Here is a 22,274-nt window from a genome sequence, read left to right as displayed (position 1 = left end):
GAAATCATTGTAGGCGGTCAATACAATTTTCCTTTCTATACAGTCGTTTCCAGAAAAGCTGCAGAACACTATTTCTTCTTTTGGGGTTATCTTTCTTTCTTTCTTTTTATTGATGGGGGGGGGATACCGTGGATGGGGTAGTGTAGACATCTTGATCTTTTTCGCTGTGTTGCACTTTTAAAATTTGTGAATTGTATGTCTCTTTTTTTTTGTATACTGATCATAATTAATAGACATGAACATAATAATATCCCTGCATATGATCGGGTCGCTGTGTTTTTCAACGACACGCATGTCAAATTTCACATATTTTTTCGTACATTTTATTGAAAGTGAAAATAAAACCTGAATCTAAATTTGAATTGGAATCAAAATTAACATGGACAAACGAATGCGGTGCATGGTATTATTATTTTTTTTTTTATGATGCACGGACATGAGGAACAGCCTTTTTGGCTGAATCATGTGCTGTCCTAGAGTAAATAAAATTATGAATTCTTATTAACCATGGCACTCTTCTTCTTAGTACAAAATATACTTATTTATCAGAATTGTGATCTTTGTCGCCATCACCTTATACATTTTCACATTACCGATCCCTAAAACCAACGTGTTTTGTTATTTTGACAAATGTCGATTATTCATGCCCTAATAGAAAAATATTCCTAGGTAAAGTGGCCATGTGTTTAAGTATGTGATGTGTGTGTGTGTGTGTGGGGGGGGGGGAGGTTACAGTTCGTTATTTCAAAGGTTCGTTTTTCCGAAGGTTCTTTAGTCCGAAGGTTCGTTATTCCGAACATTCGTTATTCCGAAGGTTCGTTAATCCGAAAATGTGATAAGGTTTGTTATTTCGAAGGTGGCATTAATCCAAAAATGAAATAAGGTTCGTTATTCCGAAGGTTCGTTAATCCGAAAATGAAACAAAATTGCTATTCCGGAGGTTCGTTACGGACCCTATTTCATTTTCGGATCAACGAACTTTCGGAAGTGGAACCCTATATTTCATTTTCGGATTAACGAACCTTCGGAATAATGCCACAAATATTTTGTGTGTTTTGGATCAACGAACCTTCGGAATAACGAAGCTTCGGAATAACGAATGATGCAGCACCCGTGTGTGTGTGTGTTGGGGGGGGGGGGGGGGGTGGCGTTAACGGACATTAATCGCCTTTCTTGGCCATATACATTGAGATCGTCTCTCGGCCGCAAATCATACCAAGTCTAATCTGAGGACTAGCTTTTGGATTTCTCACGAAGAATTCAACAATCTTTGGGGTGCCCACTTTGGTGGAATTATATTTAAAATGTTTTTAATCAAAGAGATTCTGTGACAGTGATTGGCTGAATTAGTCGGTCTCCACGGTGCACTCTGTCATGTGTGTTGAAAGTCGACAGTTGGAATTGGGCGGGGCGGGGGTTAGAGGATGTCTCCCTCCCACACGAGGAAGCTTTTGTATTCTCAGAATTGATATGATTTGGTGCACATATTTTTGTGTAAGAAGTGAACCGAAGGGGTCGGGGAGGGAGCCTATGCATTTTCAAAATGAAAATTCAACCACGTGATGCACACGTTTGGTGGAATATTTAGGGATTTTCAATCAAATATTTGTAATCTTCAACATGTTCGCATTGCAGATCATCATGGTGACAAGGTCTATCAAGTGCTAAAAAAAGAAAAGAAAAATAAGAATACTAAGTTTGAAAATCCAGGGGGACGATTAACAAAAAAAATCCAGGGGACACGCCCCCCCCCCCCTCCCAAAGATGTTTTATAAGGCCAAAAGGGCATTCCAGGGGAGAAAGAGAGGGAGAGAGAGGAAAATGGAGAGAAAGGCGTTTCAGTTGCTCGAACTTTGAGGGACTACAGATTCGAAAGTAATGGACATTTCTTCATTTTTTTTTAATCTTTAGGTATAAATGATGCTTCTAAATGGGAATTTGAGGTCTTAAACAAAATTATACCGCTGTTTGCCCCCTTAAAATGAAGAAAATGAAGGGGAGGCAGAATTCACTCCTATTTATAGGTCACGTGTTAGACGCTTGCGATAAACCAGCGGTTTGCTTCCTAAAATGGCCGCCGTTGGGCTCCATGGCGTACGACACCTGTTTACGTGTAGAATCGCGCGAGCAGACCCTAGGGTTGTACCACCGGGTTGTACGCTCTTTGGTTGACACATCCATTTACACACGGTATAGAACCTCTTCGGTAGCACCAACCTCGTACACTCAGTGTACGATCTTTGGTTGCACGAGAGCATCACACCGGCCACCGTGTAAGCTATTCGCTATGCGGTTCCGGCTCATCGACATCGATGTTTTGTTTGTTTGTTTGTTTGTTTGTTTGTTTTATGGTTTTAAAGAATATTTTATGACATTGTATTCATCAATGGAATCAAATTGTGCAGAACAAATATATCACATCTTTACATCAACTGCATAATCCATTTTTTTTTACCAATGATAAAAGATCATAAAACACAAAACCGTATCATAATATATATAGCAATTGATATCCTTTTTGTTATTGGCCGTACTACTTTTTTTTTAACTGACTCGATCTCTTTTTAGATGATATTTGTTCGTCACCGCACAGAATGTTTTATTTATATTAGTGACAGAGCGTTTATTCTCATGTTCAAATAGCCATTGACTGAAGTTTATTCATATTGAAGAATTAAAAAAACAAACAAACACAAATCGACCACCCCACGAAAATGCCCCCTCAAAACTTCCCTCCCGAGTTCCCTAATCCCCTTTCAAAAACAAGACAAAGAAAAATCCTTAGGGACCACTAAAATATGTAGGACTATGCACTGACATATACACATATTTCAGTTCGAGTGCGTCGAAAGGCATTTCTTGGAAGATGTGTAAATGAGCCAAAACAAAATCTCAAAAAAAAAACAAACAAACAAAACCAAAAACAAACAAAAAAACACAAAAACAAAACAAAGACCTTTTCCAGCGTTCCCACTTTTCCAAATAGGTATTGGAAGCGTATTGCGTGTAATTGCTAACTTTTCTTCTTCTAACTTATCTTATTCTACAGAACTTTTAATCAAATACTCTGTTGGCAATGTGTTATTTTTCATTCCTAAAAAAGTAATTTCTTAACTTCTTTTATATGGCAAATCGATACCAAAAAGAATCTCTTCCCAACACCACTTGTTGCAAATTAACATGTTATAGAAAAAAAAATACTACACTTTTCCCAAACCTTCCTAGAAAATTCACATGCATGCATAGAATAAATGTTTATACACAGCTCTTCCTCTTTATGACAAAAAGAACAGAAATTATCATATACAAACTTAAATTCGAATAGGGCCTAAGTGATGAATTGTGCACACTATAGGCCCTATACTCTATGCAATAATCTGAACTGAAAATCCCTCAAAACAGAACTCACAGTGCTGCTTCGGCTACTAATACATTTTCAATCTTTACTAGAAAAATAAAAAAAATATATAAATTTCTCATTTTTCTTTCATCACTGAAACGTCACTTATTTTATTCACCAATTCTACATAAATATCTTTGGAGGTAATCTTATCCAGAGGGATCTTCCTCCCATTTCTTATAAAAATCATTTCATCAACACTTACATCATTCTCTACTTCTATTCTCTGCATTCCTTCTCCACTCAATGGTGAAGCGCTTTATATATTTCCAGAATAATTATTAACACATCTAAATATAAGTCCTTTATTTAAAAAAAAAATGTTCCACTGAATATAATCCCCCTTCATATCCATTATGTTCCAATCTGAAACATTTTTTTTTTTCAAATGTAAATTTTCATTAGGGGCCCTGGAACTGCATTTTCCTTCAATACGAATCATTCTATTATTCAAAATAATTCCTTCCTTATTTATTATTCATTTATTTATTCAGTTTTCTTTACCCAGGGTAGCCCCATCAGTGGTTTGCACACTGTTATCCTAGGGGACCCTGCAACAGAATGACAAAATATAACAGTTCAACATACACAAAATAACAAATCAAGGACATCCTTTTTTACATCGTAACATCAACACAATATCAATGCTCTATATAAATGTGTGAATGCAAAATTAATCTTTGGCGAAAATAATACACAAGCTCACTTGATTATGATTAGCCCTATATTCCCTTGTTTTCACCCATGTTTCCAACAAATTCCTATAAAATTCCAGTAAAAACAAAATAAAAAATATATTAGATAATAAAAAAAAAAATAAAAAGTCACCTCGTGTATGTTTTAGTAACAAACCCAAAATGTTGTTTCCATTTCATTTCTTGTTTAGTAACCTTTTAACCCACATTATACTCTTTGCGCATTTATCAATAATGGAAAATGTATCAATTTTACTCTCCCTTGTTCTTAACCTAATACCAAACAGCTTTTTTTTGTTTTGTTTTGTTTTGTTTGTTTAATAATTGGTTTTCCTTACCAAACAAATTCACAAGCACCAATTCCCAAGTCATCATAAACCCATTCAGGCAAAAGGGTAAGGGACCCAATATATATCAACTTAGAGTAAATGAAAGTCTTCAATAACTGAATTTACCCAACTAATGTAAACTCACGCTGCTTCGACCATCACATGTGTTAACAATTTCTTTATTTTATTGAATAGTTCTTTTACTAGTATAATTCAATATTTTTTGCACATTTGGATCCAAACTGAAATACACTCCTAAAATCTTTAACTCCCTTAATTTTTCTCCAAAAAGAAAATCATAAACACGATATCTTGACTGCTTCAACAGAAACTGGAAGGCAGTCGTTTCTCCACGAAAATGATCTTATAATAATTTCAGATCATTATCATCAGTGAATGTCGACTTTATGTATCATGATGGGCATCGGAGTCAATGTAGTAGCCCCACTCCTCCTTGTAGATCCATGATCCATGATTGTCCCGTTGTTGTCATGCCAAGGAGCTATTATAGCTCCTTGGTCATGCGCTGTGCGTGTGCTTCTGCATGGCCTATGACCTCTGGCATACTGAATAAATTGAGAACGTGGTGCATGCCGCACTAACACTTACACTGTGCTGTCATGCTGTAGTGGTGGCGGCTGATAGCTATAACGAGCTACTACAACTACCCTGGGCCGGGCCTCGTAAAATCCGTCATACATCGCGTGCCAGCTAGACGAAGTTCTCTGGGAGATCAAGCAGAAAAGTATAGAAGCATGGTGAGTATCTAGCCCGTTATATTCTGCGTGAAACTATAGATTATTTGTGTGCACTGTTTCACATTCAGTTTCCCAGAGCCATCTTTTTGTTTGACCGAAAGATCGGTCTGTATCTTCATCATGTTCATGATCTTGTTGTTCAGATCGTCGGAGGGGATCTTGTGTTCCGCGGATACGTTATAAGAAGGCAGCCGGCCTACGTGTCTCCGTTCCTCTCTGGAGCCGGAGGAGGGCCGTAAAAGTCGAAAAATGATTATTATTATTATTTTTTTCTTAATCCGAACAGACAGATTTTTCGGCTATCCTGGCTTTTAGGGGTCTAAATTATTTTGGGCTGCTAACTTCAGCACAGGCATAGATACGGAATATGGAAAGCCAAAATGGTTTCACCATAACCCTAACCCTAACCTAAACCCTAACCCTAACCCTAACCTTAAAACCCTAACCCTAACCCTATAACCCTAATCCTATTTGGCTTTCCATAGTCCGTATCTATGCCTGTGCTGAAGTTAGAAGCCCAAAATAATTTAGACCCCTAAAACCCAGGATAGCCGATTTTTCTATCTATCTTTTTGTCAGCGTCAGTAGACAAACTCATACAATCATGAATAACAATACGTGGTAAAGAAAGCTGGTAAACCATCCATGCAGCATGCAATGACAAATGTATCGATTGCAGAGCTAGAGCCAGAGAGTGAAATCGCCAAATACTAACAGTGAGTAAGTAAGTGCGAAGTCAGTGTCAGTAGGCAATTATTGAAAACTCAAGTTCTGATGGGAAAGAATATACAAACTTAAAATGTAGTCCAGAAGGGGAGAAAGAACTGAGAAATTGTCCATGTTAGACCACCTACTGTATAAAGGAAATAAAAGTAGGGCCTTGGCCTAACGAAAGCCGGTGACACTCGGTCAAAGTGCAGTGCAGCAGTGAGCTGGAAGTTTTTATCTTTTTTTTTAATACTCTGATGGAGACAAGGACAATTTTAAGGAAGAATGGAGCTTCAGCATCAGGTAGAGGGTTTGGTAATGAAAAATCATCGAGATTGAAGAGAGTAGACTGAAAGATGGGGTGTCTGTCCAGAGGAGTCTTTTATCTATTTATTTATTTATTTTTTTTTTTTATGTTATCGCTATCCTCCGTAAGGTAAGAAAAAAAAAAGCTGTCGTACTTCCTGGAAAGTTGTGATTAAGACTCCTATAGAGATTTTAGAGGATAACTTGCAATCATTTTCCTTATCCTATCCTCTTTATTATGTCCATTTTCTCTTCTTGTTGATTTTCAGGATATAATATATTTTGACTGATTTAATTCATGATTTCAGATTAGTTTAAATGTGTGATGTTCCCTTGACTGGTGACGTATTAAAGGACAAGTTCACCTTCATAGACATGTGGGTTGAGTGAATGCAGCATTATTAGTAGAACACATCAGTGAGAGTTTGAGGAAAATTGGACAATCCATTCAAAAGTTATGAATTTTTGAAATTTCTGCTCAGTCACGGCTGGATAAAAAGACTACTATAGCTTGTGATGTCACATGTGTACAACAATATAAAGAAAGAATAAAGTAAATTCAACATATTTCCATTTTTCTTGCATAACAAAAGAACACTCGACTTTTCTCTTTTAGAAGGCGGGGGAATAATATTACCCTTAAAGGGTGTGTACAGTTCTGGTCGAGGCGAGGATTTAGCTTTTAACATTTTGCGAGATATTCAGAAACCACTCTATGAGATGTCAAAGAGCATGCAATTCTAGGGGGTATCAAAAGTTTATTTGATGAAAATCGGTTTTGAAGTGGCGCGAGTTATCCAAAAACAAGGTGAAACAAAGAGATCCTAATAAAGTTGTGGCCTGTCGCCTTTTATTATTATCACTTTTTTTTGATATCTCAGCCATTTGAAAACCAATTTTCATCAAATAAATATTGAATCCTTCGTAAAATCACATGCTCTTTCATATTTCACAAGAGGTTTCTCATTATCTCACTTAGGAATGTAAAAAACATGAATCCCCACCTCAACCAGTACTGTACAGTCCCTTTAACATATGTCGGTAACAAATCGAAGAAATGTGCACTTTATTCAAAAAGTAAAGTTTTGTGAAATTCCCTGTTTATTTTCCTTTCATCGTTGTACGCATGTGACATCATACACTCTAGTAGTCTTCTCATCCAGCAGTGGCTGAACAGATACTTCAAAAAAAATCATAACTTCTGAACAGATTGTCCGATTTTCCTCAAACTTTCACTGATGTGTTTTACTAATATTGCTGCATTCTCTCAATCCTTACAAACGGTGTATGTTTATGAAGGTGGACTTGTCCTTTAAATGTGTGAGATGCTCTCTGAATTAAATTTGAGTTGTGATCCCTGTCATTGGTTTGAGAGAGAACAGATTGCAATTTATGCCAAGTATGCAGCATAGCAGTGCTCCCAATGTCCATGAATGTAAAAGCTGGAAATGACTTCAGTTGATATTGGAGTAATTTAGGAAGAAGGTTACTGGTCTGTAGCTATCAATGAAATGTAAGCTTTGTTTGTGCAGGTTTGGACTAGAATACAGTGATTCCAAATAGGTTTAGCGGAGATGTCGGAAGTCACATAGGAAAATTACAAACAAGAAGTCAGATAGGCCCATTGGTTATTTCACTTATTGAATTCAGTGATCTCAACAGCTCTACAAGGGTAAATTATACATCTTTCATGTAGGTGAAATTGATCATTGGTCTTTTCTATCCTGTGTTGGCCACATAATTAAACCAAATTTGTATGTTGATGCTTGCAAGATGTTTGACCATTATGTTGGTGTTTCCGAGGAAGCAGAAAAAAAAAAAAGTTTTCTTTTGTGACAGACTTATTTGACTGATTAATTACAGGCAGAACCACTGAGTGTATTGGTGACTGGTGCTGCAGGGCAGATTGCCTACTCACTCCTCTACTCCATTGCGAAGGGAGATGTCTTTGGACCAAACCAGGTAAGAACACAAAAGAAAACAAATTTCCTGTAAAAGCCTACTATCATTTCACTTCTATACAGCATCTTGTATCAATCAGTTTGTATGCATCTGCCATGAAGTGTTGCTGGAGGCATTATGTTTTGGAGTTGTCTTTCCATCCTTCTGTTGGTCTTCCTTGTCCATCAGTAATCAATTTTGTGGGCAACATTCACAAGAACTGTTTTGAGGCATCCAAATGAAACTTGGCCAGTGTATCACAGGTCAAGGTCAAACTGTAAATTTCTAGAGCTATTTCCCCCGTATCTCTACAATGGCAGAAGATATTTTCATGAAACTAAGTGTATGTAGACATGTAATACCACATAAGGATTCTCTAGGAAAAGGTTTTGGTCTTTGGGTCAAAGGTCAAGTGAAAATGCTAAAATTCCATTTTTTCCCCCATATCTTGGAAATGACTCAAAATAGCTCCATGAAACTTGGTAATATACATATATTGCGTGGCAGTGATTCTCCTTAGAAATGTAAGGTCAAAAGTCAGATTATTTTTTTTTTTCATATTTTGAAAATGGCTCATATTGTAGTATCATTATGAAATAGGGTGTACTGTACATATAATACCAGATACTGTAAACGTTAATATTTTCGCGCGATTAATTTTTCGCGCTGAGCGGCTCGAAAACGTATTCGCGGGTTCTTAAATTCGCGCGGCTCGACTGCGAGTACAAGCACTCAAATACGTAGTACAGCTGTGACTCTAGTACCGTAGTAACGGGGGACTGTAGCATCGATGCATGCGGTGCACACATGCATGCTACAGTACACAGCAATCTAGGGTATCATCTCTTCGCACAGTACTAGTAGCGTAAACATGCCTGTACATTGTACTACGTAGCAGTATCATCGATGAAGCGCACACAATTCATCCCGTTCAAAATGTGCGTAGAAAATTGTGAAGATATATTCGCGCGTTTTTGAATTCGCGCTAGCCGAGCGTAGCGCGAAATCCGCGAAAATTAATGTACCGCGAAAATTTCCACGTTTACAGTAGTGATTACTTGCCAATCATAAGTTGTCATCTCACATTGGCAAGATGTACTGTACACCTATAGTATTTGGAAAATAATGTGATGCATTGTGGAAGCATACCAGTTGCCATAGAGACATTTCTTGTCTAAAATTTCATGCAGGGTCTGTATAAGAAAATTTTTGCAGCCTGTGGACTTAGATACTCAATATATCACAGTTATGCATAATTATGCTGTGCTGCTGAAAGATGTCCTTTTAATACTAATGGCTGAAATTAATCAACCTTGACATTGGATGCTCAGTAAAAAACATAATACTATTATAGCAGGCCCAAAGGCCTCGATTCTGAGTATTCTGAGATTGTCATAATTAAATGGTTAATGCATGATTTAGTTTGTTAGGTTTCATGCTAAGAAGTACGATAATTTAACTAAAGTACCAGCTTGTACCTAGCATTAACAATACATATAGTAAAGCCCACAACCGCACACTACATGACCTGAGGTTATATAAATTTCCAACTGTCGGTTTGACGTCACCAAACACCCAAGTGTAAGGTTGTAAGACTAGGTTACATGACCTACATTGTATGTTGAATTTTTTTCTTAAGTGGTCGTGGGTTTATAGCTAGCTAGCTACTAGCTGCACCCACGCTGTGTTCTAAAGTATGTGGGAGGCAGGTTGCAGATCCTTAAGATTAGGTCACGTAATTGGCGTTGCCAGGTTGCATGACCTGGGGCCTGTTTCATAAAAATTGTTATCAGTGACAACTGCCACATTTCTATGACAAATTTGCTCTCAGCCAATCAGATGCAAGGATTTCAGTAGCTTGTCACATCTATGACAACTTGTCACTGATGACAAGTTTTATGAAACGGGCCCCTGGTCTCGTAGTAAGGTCATTCAACTTCAAGTCGTGTTCTGTGCAGTGGGCATCAGAATAGAAAATAAAACAAAAGATGTGTAAGTGTAGAGATTTTGTGTTAATTATTATTCGGAAACTTTTCAGCTCAGTTGACAGGACAAATATTCAAGTAAGGTACATCACTTGTCCTGTTAAATTGTATTGCACTGGTATACATACAAAAGATAAAAGGTTTTGATTTTGTCCGATGAAAAAAATGGATTCATTTTTCTCTTGCACAGCTCCTGAACCTTGTGCTCCTTGACATTCCGCAAATGATGACGGTCTTGGAAGGCGTTGTCATGGAGCTCCAGGATTGCTCTCTACCATTGGTCAAAAGTAAGGCTTATTCAGGCTCTGACAGCCATTTTTCATTGACTGTCAAAAATGCTGGTGCTTGCACTGACAAAGAGTTCAGGCCACTGAAAGCAGTGTTTCTACATAATAAGCTATGACTATGAATTGCTGAAAATTTGTTTTAATTGCCCAATACTGTGGTGTGTAGTCTTTCCACCAGTTGAGTGTGTAGAGTAGCAGCTTTTGCGCAATGAAGACTGAAAAATGAGGGGAAAAAACAAAGTCACTTCCACAATGTATATTTTCTGTGTGGCATTTCACATTTAAGATATATCTATCAGATTTCAAAAATGCTTCTGAGCAGTTTACCATGATTGAATGTTTCCGTATGTCACAGATTGCCCAATCTGTCCTTAAAGAGACAGTATGATACATTTGTCACATGTGAATACACAGACAGTCTGTGATACAATGTGATGTTTCTGTATCCAGTTTAATGGACAGAGGCCCATTTTCTCCAATGTGTATATGTAGACATCGTTGCCACTGCTGACGCAAAGGAAGCCTTCACCAATATTGATGTCGCAATCTTGGTGGGCGCCATGCCACGCAGGGAGGGCATGGAGAGAGCCGATCTCCTAAAGGCCAACGCAAAGATCTTTGAAGTACAGGGAAAGGCTCTTGATCAATATGCCAAGAAGACGGTCAAGGTATGCCCAAACTCAAAGAAAGGACCCTGCTCATAATGAATAATAATGTAGTCCAGTAATAATAATAATGTTGTAAACAATGAAATCACAGTTGTAGTAAGTAGCTGATTCTTTTGTACAATACGAAGCAGATGCAGACAAATTGAATTGTGCTTGTCTCCACATTTTGTTTGTTCAATATTAATTATGGAATATCCATGTTTATCTGCAGATATACTATTCATCTTTGAGGATGAAATAAAGTCCATGGTAGTAAAACTGACCTTTTCTTTAAATTTGGGTCCAATCTTCACATTTTCAACTTCTTTTTGAAAATACATGGTCAAGTTTGTCACCAAACTTGTCAGCCATTATCACTAGGGTCACATAATCTGCATACAAATGGGCACCATGCCCCCCCCCCCCCTACCACCATGGGATCCCTAGGGATCCTCAAAATCTTCAACTTAGAGGATCAACACACACAGACACACACAAATACAAAAAACAAAATACAAAATCCTTCCTTAAAACCAGAAATGCTCTGAGTGAAGACATTAGTCAATGTACAGGGGTGACCCCATTGGGGCTGGGAGTGAATTGGGGGCCAATTTTTACATTTTTATCTCCTCTTTGAAAATGCATTGTCAAAGTTTACCGGTATACCTACTTGCAGGTATTTTTGGCCATATGATAGGAATATACAAATTGATGGCACCATGTTCCCTGGAAGCTTCAAAACCCCCTCGCAAAAAGAAAAAAAAAGAAGAAAGGTTGCAGTGTGCATACATAATAGTTTGCAAGAGTGCATGGAAGTTGAACTTGTGATATTCGGGTGAGGACCAGTGAGCATCTCCCGTATTTTGATGAAAGAATATCAGCAGCCCTGAATAAGATAATGAATGTGACAAATGTGTCTTGCAACAATATTTTTACAGACTGTATTATTGGCCTTGTGTCATTCCACATCGATCTTGCATAATGCATATATATATATTTGTATCTCATAGGTCCTAGTGGTGGGCAATCCGGCCAACACAAACTGCTTGATCTGCCAGAGGAATGCACCCAGCATCCCCAAGGAGAACTTCACCTGCATGACACGACTGGATCAGAACAGGGCTCAGGCACAGGTGAGTTATTCTCCAATCAAAGCATTCTGTCATTTGCCCTTGGAGATAGAAGAACTTGCTGTGGAAATTTTGAATAATTTGATTTAAGTATCAACTCGTTCTGAAAAACCTATTGGGAAAAACATAAAAAAATTGATTGAATGACAAAGTACGATGAATGTCGTGATATGTATTTGACCTGCCCAGTGTAAAGATGTGTTAAATATCATCCCTTCTTAACTGTCATACCTGTGAGGAGACAGTAATATGTTTGACTGTTTTTAAAATGATTTGCTGTCGTAATTTTGACCATAAGTTGATTCATACATGCAACTGCAGACAGCATGTTTAAAGGGATGGTACAGTTTCGATTGAGATGGGGCTTCAGGTTTCCAACATGTTTTGATGATTATTTTTTGAGATAATGAGAAACCTTTATGAAATATGAAATAGCATATAATTCTAAACGGAATTCAAAGTTTATTTGATGAAAACTGGTTTTGAAATGACTGAGTTATCCCAAAGAATGCGATCCTCACAAAGGTGGGACCAACCTTTTATTAGGATTGCTTTGTTTCACTTTGTTTTTGTCAGTCATTTCAAAAGTATTTTTTATCAAATAATTTTGAATTCATCTTAGAATTGCATGCCCTGTAACATTTCATGAAGTGGTTTCTAAGTATCTCACAAAAAGTTTTAAGCTGAATCCTCACCTAGTAGATGGAATTTCTCTCCTCTCCCCCACCCCCCCCCCCCATTTTCTCTTTATATGTGTGTCATATATTGTAGATGTCACCCAAAGTCCACTTGTGCATCTTCTACTGTGTCAATCTATTCCAACCCATTTGAGGCATGGGACAATCCATATGTGTTTGCTAATCATTTCTCAATTTCTAAATTGAAACTATTTGAAGATTGCCAGCCGTGTGGGTGTTGCCTGTAATGAGGTCCAGAAAGTCATCATCTGGGGTAACCACTCCAGTACCCAATTCCCAGACGCCGCCCATGCCACTGTCAATTCGTCTGGTGCAACAAAGACTGTCCAAGAAACTGTGAAGGATGATGACTGGCTCAATGGAGAGTTCATTAAGGTGTGTTGTGATGGAGGATTGATGTTAAGGTTTTACAATATCAGATGTAAATCCTCTTGTTGTAGGATGTCACACCCAAACAATAAACAGGAAGTCTCAGCACAGAAAATGCAAGCGAAGCTTTCCTGTAACTGTAGGCTTGTTTGCAAAATATTCAGAAAAGGTGGAGTATATTTTATTCAGTAAAAATGTTGAAACTGACATTTTTGTAGAATTGCAAATTCTATGTTAGTCAGAAGGAGAAAGGATCTGTAGTGAGAAAGAAAGACAGGTGAGAGGTGGAAAATAGGTGGCTTGCTATGGAATGCTTCTACTTACTGATTACTCCTGACTGCTACAGTACTCGGTCGATGTGGTACGTAATTTAAAGTCCCAGAGGTGAAGTCAGGAGGATACCGTATAATTATGTGGAATGTACATGAATTCTCTTCAGAGGTTTAGTGAAAACATCAAGTAATATGTAGAAACTCAATCAGCAAGATTTCACATGATTCACTGCAACATGACATAGAGTCTCTGGCAGTTTTAAAAAGGGCTAATGCTGATTTTGAAAGGCCAATGCTAATGTGGAAATGCTTATGTCGATATGAATAGCTCGCAGTAATTTGTTAGCTGAGGCTGGTTTAGAAAGACTAATGTAGAATTTTGATTAACCCATTGAGGACGAGTCCCGAGTATACTTGGGAAAGAGTGTATGGGAAATGCGTGTTGTAGCAAAATCAGCCCGTCCTCAACGGATTAAAAGCTAATATTATCTTGAAGGAGCCGATGCTGATGTGGAAAAGTAGTCATATGTTCAGAAAAGCTATTAATACAACTGTTGTGAAGCCAATGCCAGTGTGGAAATGTTGGTGCCATCTTAATGACTTGCATATGTTGAACTATAAGCCTAAATGTGCTACTTTGTGTTGTGTTTCCAGACTGTCCAGCAGCGTGGAGCCAGCATCATCAAGGCCAGGAAGTTGTCCAGTGCGATGTCAGCAGCTAAAGCCATCTGTGACCACATGAGGGACTGGTGGTTTGGCACGAAGGAGGTATTTCATCATAATTTCCCCCTTTGTCAGATCAAAATCCACTACTTTTCATAGGCTGTTATTTTCAGTGAAGCTCTTCCAGCTCTTCAGCTAATGTATATGCCCATGGCAAAAGGTTTTGTGACACATGTTCTTTGGGATATTCATTTAACAACAACTGCAACAGCAACAGCAACAACAACTACAACAACATCAACAGCGGTAACATCATCAACAACAATAATAACCCAACACGCACTCTTATTGTGTTTCTTTTTATATGATGACTTCTTTTTGGGGGGAGGGGGTGGTCACAGTCAAGAAAAGATGTGGTTACATTTTACAAGTAATCACATATAAGACTGATTGTAATCTAGGGATCTCAGAGCATGACATGTTTCCTATAGGAACATGCCTTTTCATGTGGTGCACTTGTAAGTGTACTGTAAGTGTGGTACTCGCAGTTAGTGTAGCATGTTGAGGTTTGTACAACTTGCGCCAGGCCTAATTAAAGGACAAGTTCACCTTCATTAACATAAGGATTGAGAGAATGTAGCAATATTACAGTGAAACCCCGTTATAACGAGTTCGGTTATAACGAGGAACCGCTTATAACGAGGTGATCGCGTCGGTCCCATTTTCCTTTGCGTGTAAACCTATGGCAGAACGAATCGGTTATAACGAGTTCGGTTATAACGAGATTCCGGTTATAACGAGGACAATTTCGGTGCATCATGATAAAGAAAAATATAAGCAATTTGATCGGATATAACGAGGTTCCATTTCTTGACTAAATTGCCGCTTTCAAACACGCGACAAACGAAACCCTGAAAACCGAAATCACGCTATCCACGTCTTTTTCCGTTTTGCAGAGAACCGTTCCTTCCATGTTTTCTTCTAAATCACGCGATAAGACACAGGAATGTCTTCCGATGTTCCTACTAAATCATTAAACATAATCATTCGATTTTCTTTTCCGCGAGATACGCGTGCGTGATATTAGGGCAGACCACACCGCAACGAGAAATAAAAAAGATAACGCATTCAAAAACTTTTCACGTAGCGACACTTGTGGCCAAAAATGGACAACTGGAATGCGTGTGCAACTCATTATTATATCCTTTCCATTTTTAGTTCCGACTTCCAGTTCTTTTGCTGCTTAGCAAATATGAGTGTGGATGATTACAGCCGAAATAATTGATGAAATCATCGCGATCCCGTCGGGTGACAGTAGCGTAAAAATAGTTGAATAACGCATGTTAACCTCCTTAATCGGTGTTCAGAAAAAGAAACGAACGCATTTATTAATTTGAATAGATCTGGATTTGTTCATTATCATCAACAAATGATGATTTAAATATGAGTGTGTATGATTAAAGCCGAAATAATTAATGAAATCATCGCGATCTCGTCGGGTGACAGTAGCGTAAAAATAGTTGAATAACGCATGTTAACCTGCTTAATCGGTGTTCAGAAAAAGAAACAAACGCATTTATTAATTTGAATAGATCTGGATTTGTTCATTATCATTTAACAAATGATAATTTAAATATGAGTGTGTATGATTAAAGCCGAAATGATTAATGAAATCATCGCGATCTCGCCGGGTGACAGTAGCGTAAAAATAGTTGAATAACGCATATTAACCTATTTAATCGGTGTCGGGAAAAAGAAACAAACGCATTTAACAGTTCAAGGATGTACAAAACGCGAAGAGATTTTCGAAAGAAAGTAAAGAACGCATTTTTAATCCCGTCGGACGCAACGATCATACATTGTATAAAATTACAGCCGAAATGATTCATGAAATTATCGAATTCCCGCTGGGCTCCAACAGCGTAAAATACCTCTCAAGTTAACGGTAAATAACGCATGTATGTTACTCTGAAATTATCGCGATCTCGCCAGGTGACAGTAGCGTAAAAAATAGTTGAATAAGCATGTTAACCTAGAAACAAACGCATTTATTAGTTTGAATAGATCTGGGTTTGTTCATTATCACAATTTTAACACTGCATTTCACAATGAAGATTTTTCTTTCTTTCAGAATGGTCTATGAGGTACAGATTTGCGTAAAAAGGATCACAATGTAACCTTCCACATTCAATCCTGTCGCATATTTTTCAAGAACGGATGTACAAAACGCGAAGAAATTTTCGGAAGAAAATAAAGAACGCATTTTTAATCCCTTCGAGCGCAACGATCATAAGATTATATTGTACAAGATTACAGCCGAAATGATTCATGAAATCATCGCATTCCCGCTGGGCACCAACAGCGTAAAAATACCTCGCAAGTTATGGTAAACAACGCCTGTATTTTACTCTATTTGCGCTGGTGTTAGGAAAAATTAACACGAATTACAATAAAGAATTATCTCATTTCAACATCTACTTTTTCGTCTAATTCACAAATAAATTCCCTTTATTATCTCAATAATAATGATCCATAATTGTGTAATAACAACGCAAAGGATGGGTATATTCCGATGTCGTGCTTATGTTTTTCTTTGTTTTTGATGCGTACGGTTATAACGAGGTACCGGTTATAACGAGGTAATATCGCCGGTCCCACGGACCTCGTTATAACGGGGTTTCACTGTAGTAGAACACACCATTGGAAGTTTGAGGAAAATCAGACAATCCGTTCAAAAGTTATGAATTTTTGAAGTTTTTGTGCAGTCACCGCTGGATGAGAAGACTACTGCAGTGTATGATGTCACATGCGTACAACTATATAAGGAAAATATAAAGAGAATTTCACAAAATTTCATCTTTTGAAAAAAGTACACATTCCCTTGACTCATTACTGACATATGTTATGGGTAATATTATTCCCATCGCCTTTAGAAAGAGGCAAGTCAAGTGCTCTTTTATTATGCGAAAAAAAGTGAAAATATGTTGAATTTTCTTTACATTTTCTTTATACTGTTGTACTCATATGACATCACGAGCCTTAGTAGTCCAGCGGTTCTAACTCAAAAACTTAAAAAATTCTTAACTTTTGCATCGATTCTCCGATTTTCCTCAAACTTTCACTGGTGTGTTCTACTAATATTGCTGCATTCTCCCAATCCTTACGTTTATGAAGGTGAACTTGTCCTTTAACTAGTGCAATTAGCCGGCTGTGCACTTCACTGCATCATACATGTCATGGTGGATTTGAGCTGATGTTGGACAAGCCAAGTGCCAAACTTCTCTAAATCTCATAAATGTTAGCCTTCACCACAGATATTAACACCTGAAATAACTCCCCTCCTTCTGCTCTGAAGAATATCTAGTCAGTAGAAATAAAGACAGAAATGTGATGGGTTAAAAAGATGAATATAAAGTGAACTTCTATGTGTTGTGACCATCATCAATTACTGTATTCAGCTGGTGAAACAATCATTATTTCAGTTTTTTTGAGCATTTCTGTGTGAAATTTTGACAAATCTATTCCCCCTTATCATTTAATCTTGCAGGGAACATGGGTATCTATGGGTGTGTTGTCAGATGGGTCCCATTATGGCATCCCAGAGAATATCATATACAGCATGCCAGTCACTATCGCGCCTGACCACTCCTGGACCATCGTCCCTGGGCTGTCCATCAGCGATTTTGCCCGCGAGAAGATGGATGCCACAGCCAAGGAGCTCGTTTCCGAGCGTGACACTGCCCTCACCTTCTGCAATTGACAACCAGGAAGCGGAAAGAGCCCTAACACTGCACAGTCACGTCTTTGAGTCATGTCGGCTTCAATCCTTACGTAGTACAGTAAGCAGGACAAAAATTTAGTAATCCAAATTCAGAAAAGATATTAAGGAGAATATGTGAAGTGTCCCTGTGTGCTCCCAACCAAGCACTGAGCTGTAAACTTTGATTTGTATTATTTTCACTGGTGCAAGAGAGGAATGTGTTGAAGTGATAATTTGCAGAATCTTGAGTGTGCATGAAAAGGAGTTGTCAAGAGTGATATGTTATAAACTAGTACTATTTACATCATTAGCTTCAACTAGACAATTTGAAATTCTGAATTTCATCACTCCTTTTGTTGTGGTAGTTTTTTTGCTGAGCACAATATTTGCGAGATACACATGCATTGCATCAGAAGGAAATGCCAGCCTGAAGCTCTATGACCATTGCACAAAATTGTCTTCCCAATGTACCTCTTGTATAAATGCAAATTACTCAATCTGATAAGACGGTACCTGCATTGCTTTAGTGTCCTGTTAGTGCTCTTTCCGCACCTCGAACGCCAGTGTGGTAGAGGCCCTTTTGGGGGCTGTCAAGTTCTATGAAGATAATTATGTTTCATGACAAGGAGATAAAGATAAATCCAGTCAAAGGTTTCGTACTGGTATATTAATTTTTTGTTTTTAATATGAGGGTGAGCAACAGTTTTGTCACAAAAAAAAAAAAATTAAATGATGAAATACTATTTTTAATAGGGTTATTCAGCATATACACCACTTAGAAACTTACACCTTCAGGTAACTATTCATGTTGAATGTTCAGGTGTTCATGTTTTGAAGGTAGTCTTAACTCACCAATGAAAATAATACAAATGGAGAATATGAATGTGGTAATAACCTGGTGTAGATGGTTGTTACTCGTCTTGTTTTCTAAATGGAGTAGATGATTATTATTTCAGCTTGAAATCATGACCAATTGTATGGTAACCATTTAAACAGGTTGCCAATAATTACTCTTTGTTTTATGGTTTTGTGGATATCAACCAATTTCATTTTCTGAAGTGTATTAGAAAGTACATTACTGTCCAACAGACCCCCGGTTTGTTTTGAATATTTTGGATGGAAGTGAAGAATTTCTGCTTTATTGTCAAAGCTCTGATTCATGATGTGCTGTGATCATTGAGCATTAAATGAGATATATTCACATAGCCGTTCTCTGTTATATGTCATAGTACACTGTAGAAGTAATTTAAGTAATTTCTTTGATAACACATACACACACACACACATACACACACACACATACACACACACACATATATACACGTGTATGTTATGAAGTGTATCAATGTTTGTGACTATTTGAAACAGAACCTGTGTGTGAATACACACATGCCATTAAGAGCCACACACCAACCTTTTTTTTTTTTTTTTTTTCCCTGCTGAATACTTGTAAAGCAAGAAAGATTTGCGGTATGAAACTTTCACAAATTGAAGAACAAGGCCTTTATTGTGCCAAGAAACTTATACCAATTGCCACTGGCATTTAATGCGTTGTGTAGTAAAAAAAAAAAAAAAAAAAAAAAAAAGCTTTTTGTGCGAATTTTACTTTAATTACTCTTGGCTCCTTGTGAGTTTTTGTGAAAGTTTCATACACATAAAAGAATGTGGCAGAGGCACTGTTGTAAGTGGGCCTTTGTTCATAGGGTATAAGCTGTCCCAAATGTGACAGCATAAATGTGGACAAAAATACCAAGTGTCTTTGTGATATGAAAGGCCTTTCATTGGCCCAACAATAGAGGTAAAAATTCTTACAGTGGACAAGTCCATGCATTGGGGTGTAATAAGAATACCTGTGTATATGTGTACATGGATATGCCTGCCAGTATGTATGTATGTTTGTGTTCATGTGTAGATGTGTGTTTTCTGTCTCACTAAGAGTGGAGAATATATGAAGAGTTTATTGCAATATGAGCTAAATCCATTCTGGTTAAGTTGAGATATTTGTGATTTAAGCTGCTGAAAAAACAGAAAATAATAAGAAAATGAAGGATATTTTTAATCATAACTTGTAGAACATTTCTTGTTATGTTACAAGATAAGTGTTAATGGAAAGGTTTAATTTCCGTCATCAAGGTCTGATGATGACTTGATTCAAAATGTTTAAAAATGGCACTAAGACCACTTTGCACTAAAACTCTTCATATGTATTTTTTTTTCAGTATTTTTTTTTTGTCAATCTTTTAAATTCTTTCCTTTTTCATATGAACTATGATATACACATTAGTTTATTGCAAAACAATACAAATTTCATTATGACAACACGAATTCCACATTGTCAATGTTACCAATGAAAAAGAAAGAACTTTGTATATATTACCAAAAAAAAAAAAAAAAAAAAGATAGAGAAAAGGCAAACATATCAAACAGAAGGAAACGAGGCACCCTCCCTGCCCTCTCCCAACCCTGTGTCTGGTGAACCCGCTCACATTCTGATGCTACCAGGGAAGCATTAGTTATGGGTGTGTAGGAAGATTTAAAAAAAACCAACAACAACATACAACCAACAACTAAAACCCAAACACTTATATCCTACAGACTGCCGAACAGAATAAGTACACATCATGAGGCCTACACACACACACACACACACACACACACACACACCAGGGGCGGATCCAGTTACTCTAGTATTCCATAGGGGAGGGGAGGTGCGCAAACGATATTTCTGGTGCTACTTCCAGGTTTCATCTCATTTTTTTCTTTTTATTTCTTTTGCTTTTACAACAAAGCCAGGTGCGCATTCCTCTGGATCCGCCATTGCACACATACATACACACACACACACACACATACAATAGTACATTCTGATTACAGGTACATGTATGCCACAGCTATACTCTCCAATAGATTGATCATGTATGAAACGATTATGTGGTTGTGTATTGAGCAATCGGAGTATGACTGAGAATGCCAGGAGTGGATGCTGAAATGCTTTGGATGGTGTGTGTGACAGAAGTCGAAAGGGGCAACTCTGGATTTACTTTCAGGATTGCATCATTTTGAGCATTTCTTTCCCCAAATTTTGGTCAAGGGTGAATGAGTCTTGAAGGTATGACTGACATGACTTGTAGATGGCAGAATTTTTAGAGGCCTTTTTGGATGATTTCATTTTGTTCTTTATTGTCAATGCCCTATACTTGACATCGATTTGTCATAACTAGAGAAGCACTCTGAGAGCGCAGACCCCCGCCAAGCATGCAGTCCATTTCCACCCGCACTGATCTTGTTCTTCTACAGAGATCAGTGATTTCCACCTATACGTACGATACTGCATTGTGTGCTGAAAGCCGCCCGATTTCCCAACATAGAAGCCTTTGTTACGTCATAAACCATCAGCTGCACAGCGCGCCTCGCCCTAGCAGAAACTAGAGCACGCGCTTTAAAGTGCGCGCATGCAAACCTCAAAATACGCGCAGCCTGAAGTCCCAAGTTCATTGACCCTACCTGCCAAAATATCAAAAATCCATCATAAATTCCCCCAAAATTCTCTTATCACTACCATAAGTTAATTGTTTGTTACTTGTGTCATTCTCAACCTTTCCTGCAAGTTTCATCCCAATCCGTTACCTACTTTTTGAGTTATTTTGCACACGGACAAACGAACAAACGAACTAACGAACAAACACACAAACCAACGGTAACGAAGGAGCAACTGCCGATAAAATTATGTTACTCACGAAGAATTCGAGAAATAGAAATGAGTGTTCGCGTCACTGTACAGTGGACCGGAGCTGTCGTGAAATTGTTTTTGGACAGTATTATATTGGCGTGGATCTCAAAACAAGATGATGGGGAGGATGGACGAAAACAATTCTTAGTAAAAATTAATGATGACCGATGAGAAAACGAAAGGATGACTCGTAGTGCTGTAGGCCTACAATGTATAATTTCATAATGTTTCTTAGAGGTCCAGTTTACCTTTGGGAGCAGTGATTTCAAAAATTTTCAAGATATCATATTTGATGCATATGTGTAGGTCTGTTGTATCATAAAACATCCTACCATATGAAATATTTGCAATAAAACCTACAATATAAGGAGATATCAGGGTTTTTCTCAATAAACCGTAACTGTATACGGTTTAGTCTGGAAAAATTTTTATTATAACTATTGTTCACATTTTGTGTATTTAACAACACTTAACATCGATTATACGGATTCAAATTTTGACAGTGGTTGTTTCTATCCCTAACTCACATTTTAGAACTATTTTATAGCACTATATGCTTTCATCTGCAAATGGTAAATTATGCCTCGTCAAGCTGT

General features: G+C 37.6%; 1 protein-coding gene across 1 annotated transcript; it reads left to right on the top strand.

Annotated features, from left to right (window-relative positions):
* Nucleotides 1–5,045: 5,045 nt before the first annotated feature.
* On the top strand, nucleotides 5,046–19,149 carry LOC140234392 (malate dehydrogenase, cytoplasmic-like). Its single transcript, XM_072314446.1, has 8 exons — nucleotides 5,046–5,182; nucleotides 8,060–8,158; nucleotides 10,313–10,409; nucleotides 10,902–11,077; nucleotides 12,067–12,189; nucleotides 13,083–13,259; nucleotides 14,180–14,293; nucleotides 17,736–19,149. The coding sequence occupies exons 1-8, from the start codon at nucleotides 5,180–5,182 to the stop codon at nucleotides 17,946–17,948; spliced, it is 1,002 nt and encodes a 333-aa protein (XP_072170547.1). The 5' UTR covers nucleotides 5,046–5,179; the 3' UTR covers nucleotides 17,949–19,149.
* The last annotated feature ends 3,125 nt before the right edge of the window (nucleotides 19,150–22,274 follow it).

The sequence above is a fragment of the Diadema setosum genome, chromosome 1, assembly GCF_964275005.1.
Source record: "Diadema setosum chromosome 1, eeDiaSeto1, whole genome shotgun sequence".
Taxonomy (NCBI): domain Eukaryota; kingdom Metazoa; phylum Echinodermata; class Echinoidea; order Diadematoida; family Diadematidae; genus Diadema; species Diadema setosum.
The sequence above is the reverse complement of the archived record's forward strand: the minus strand, read 5'-3'. Positions and strand labels throughout refer to the sequence as shown.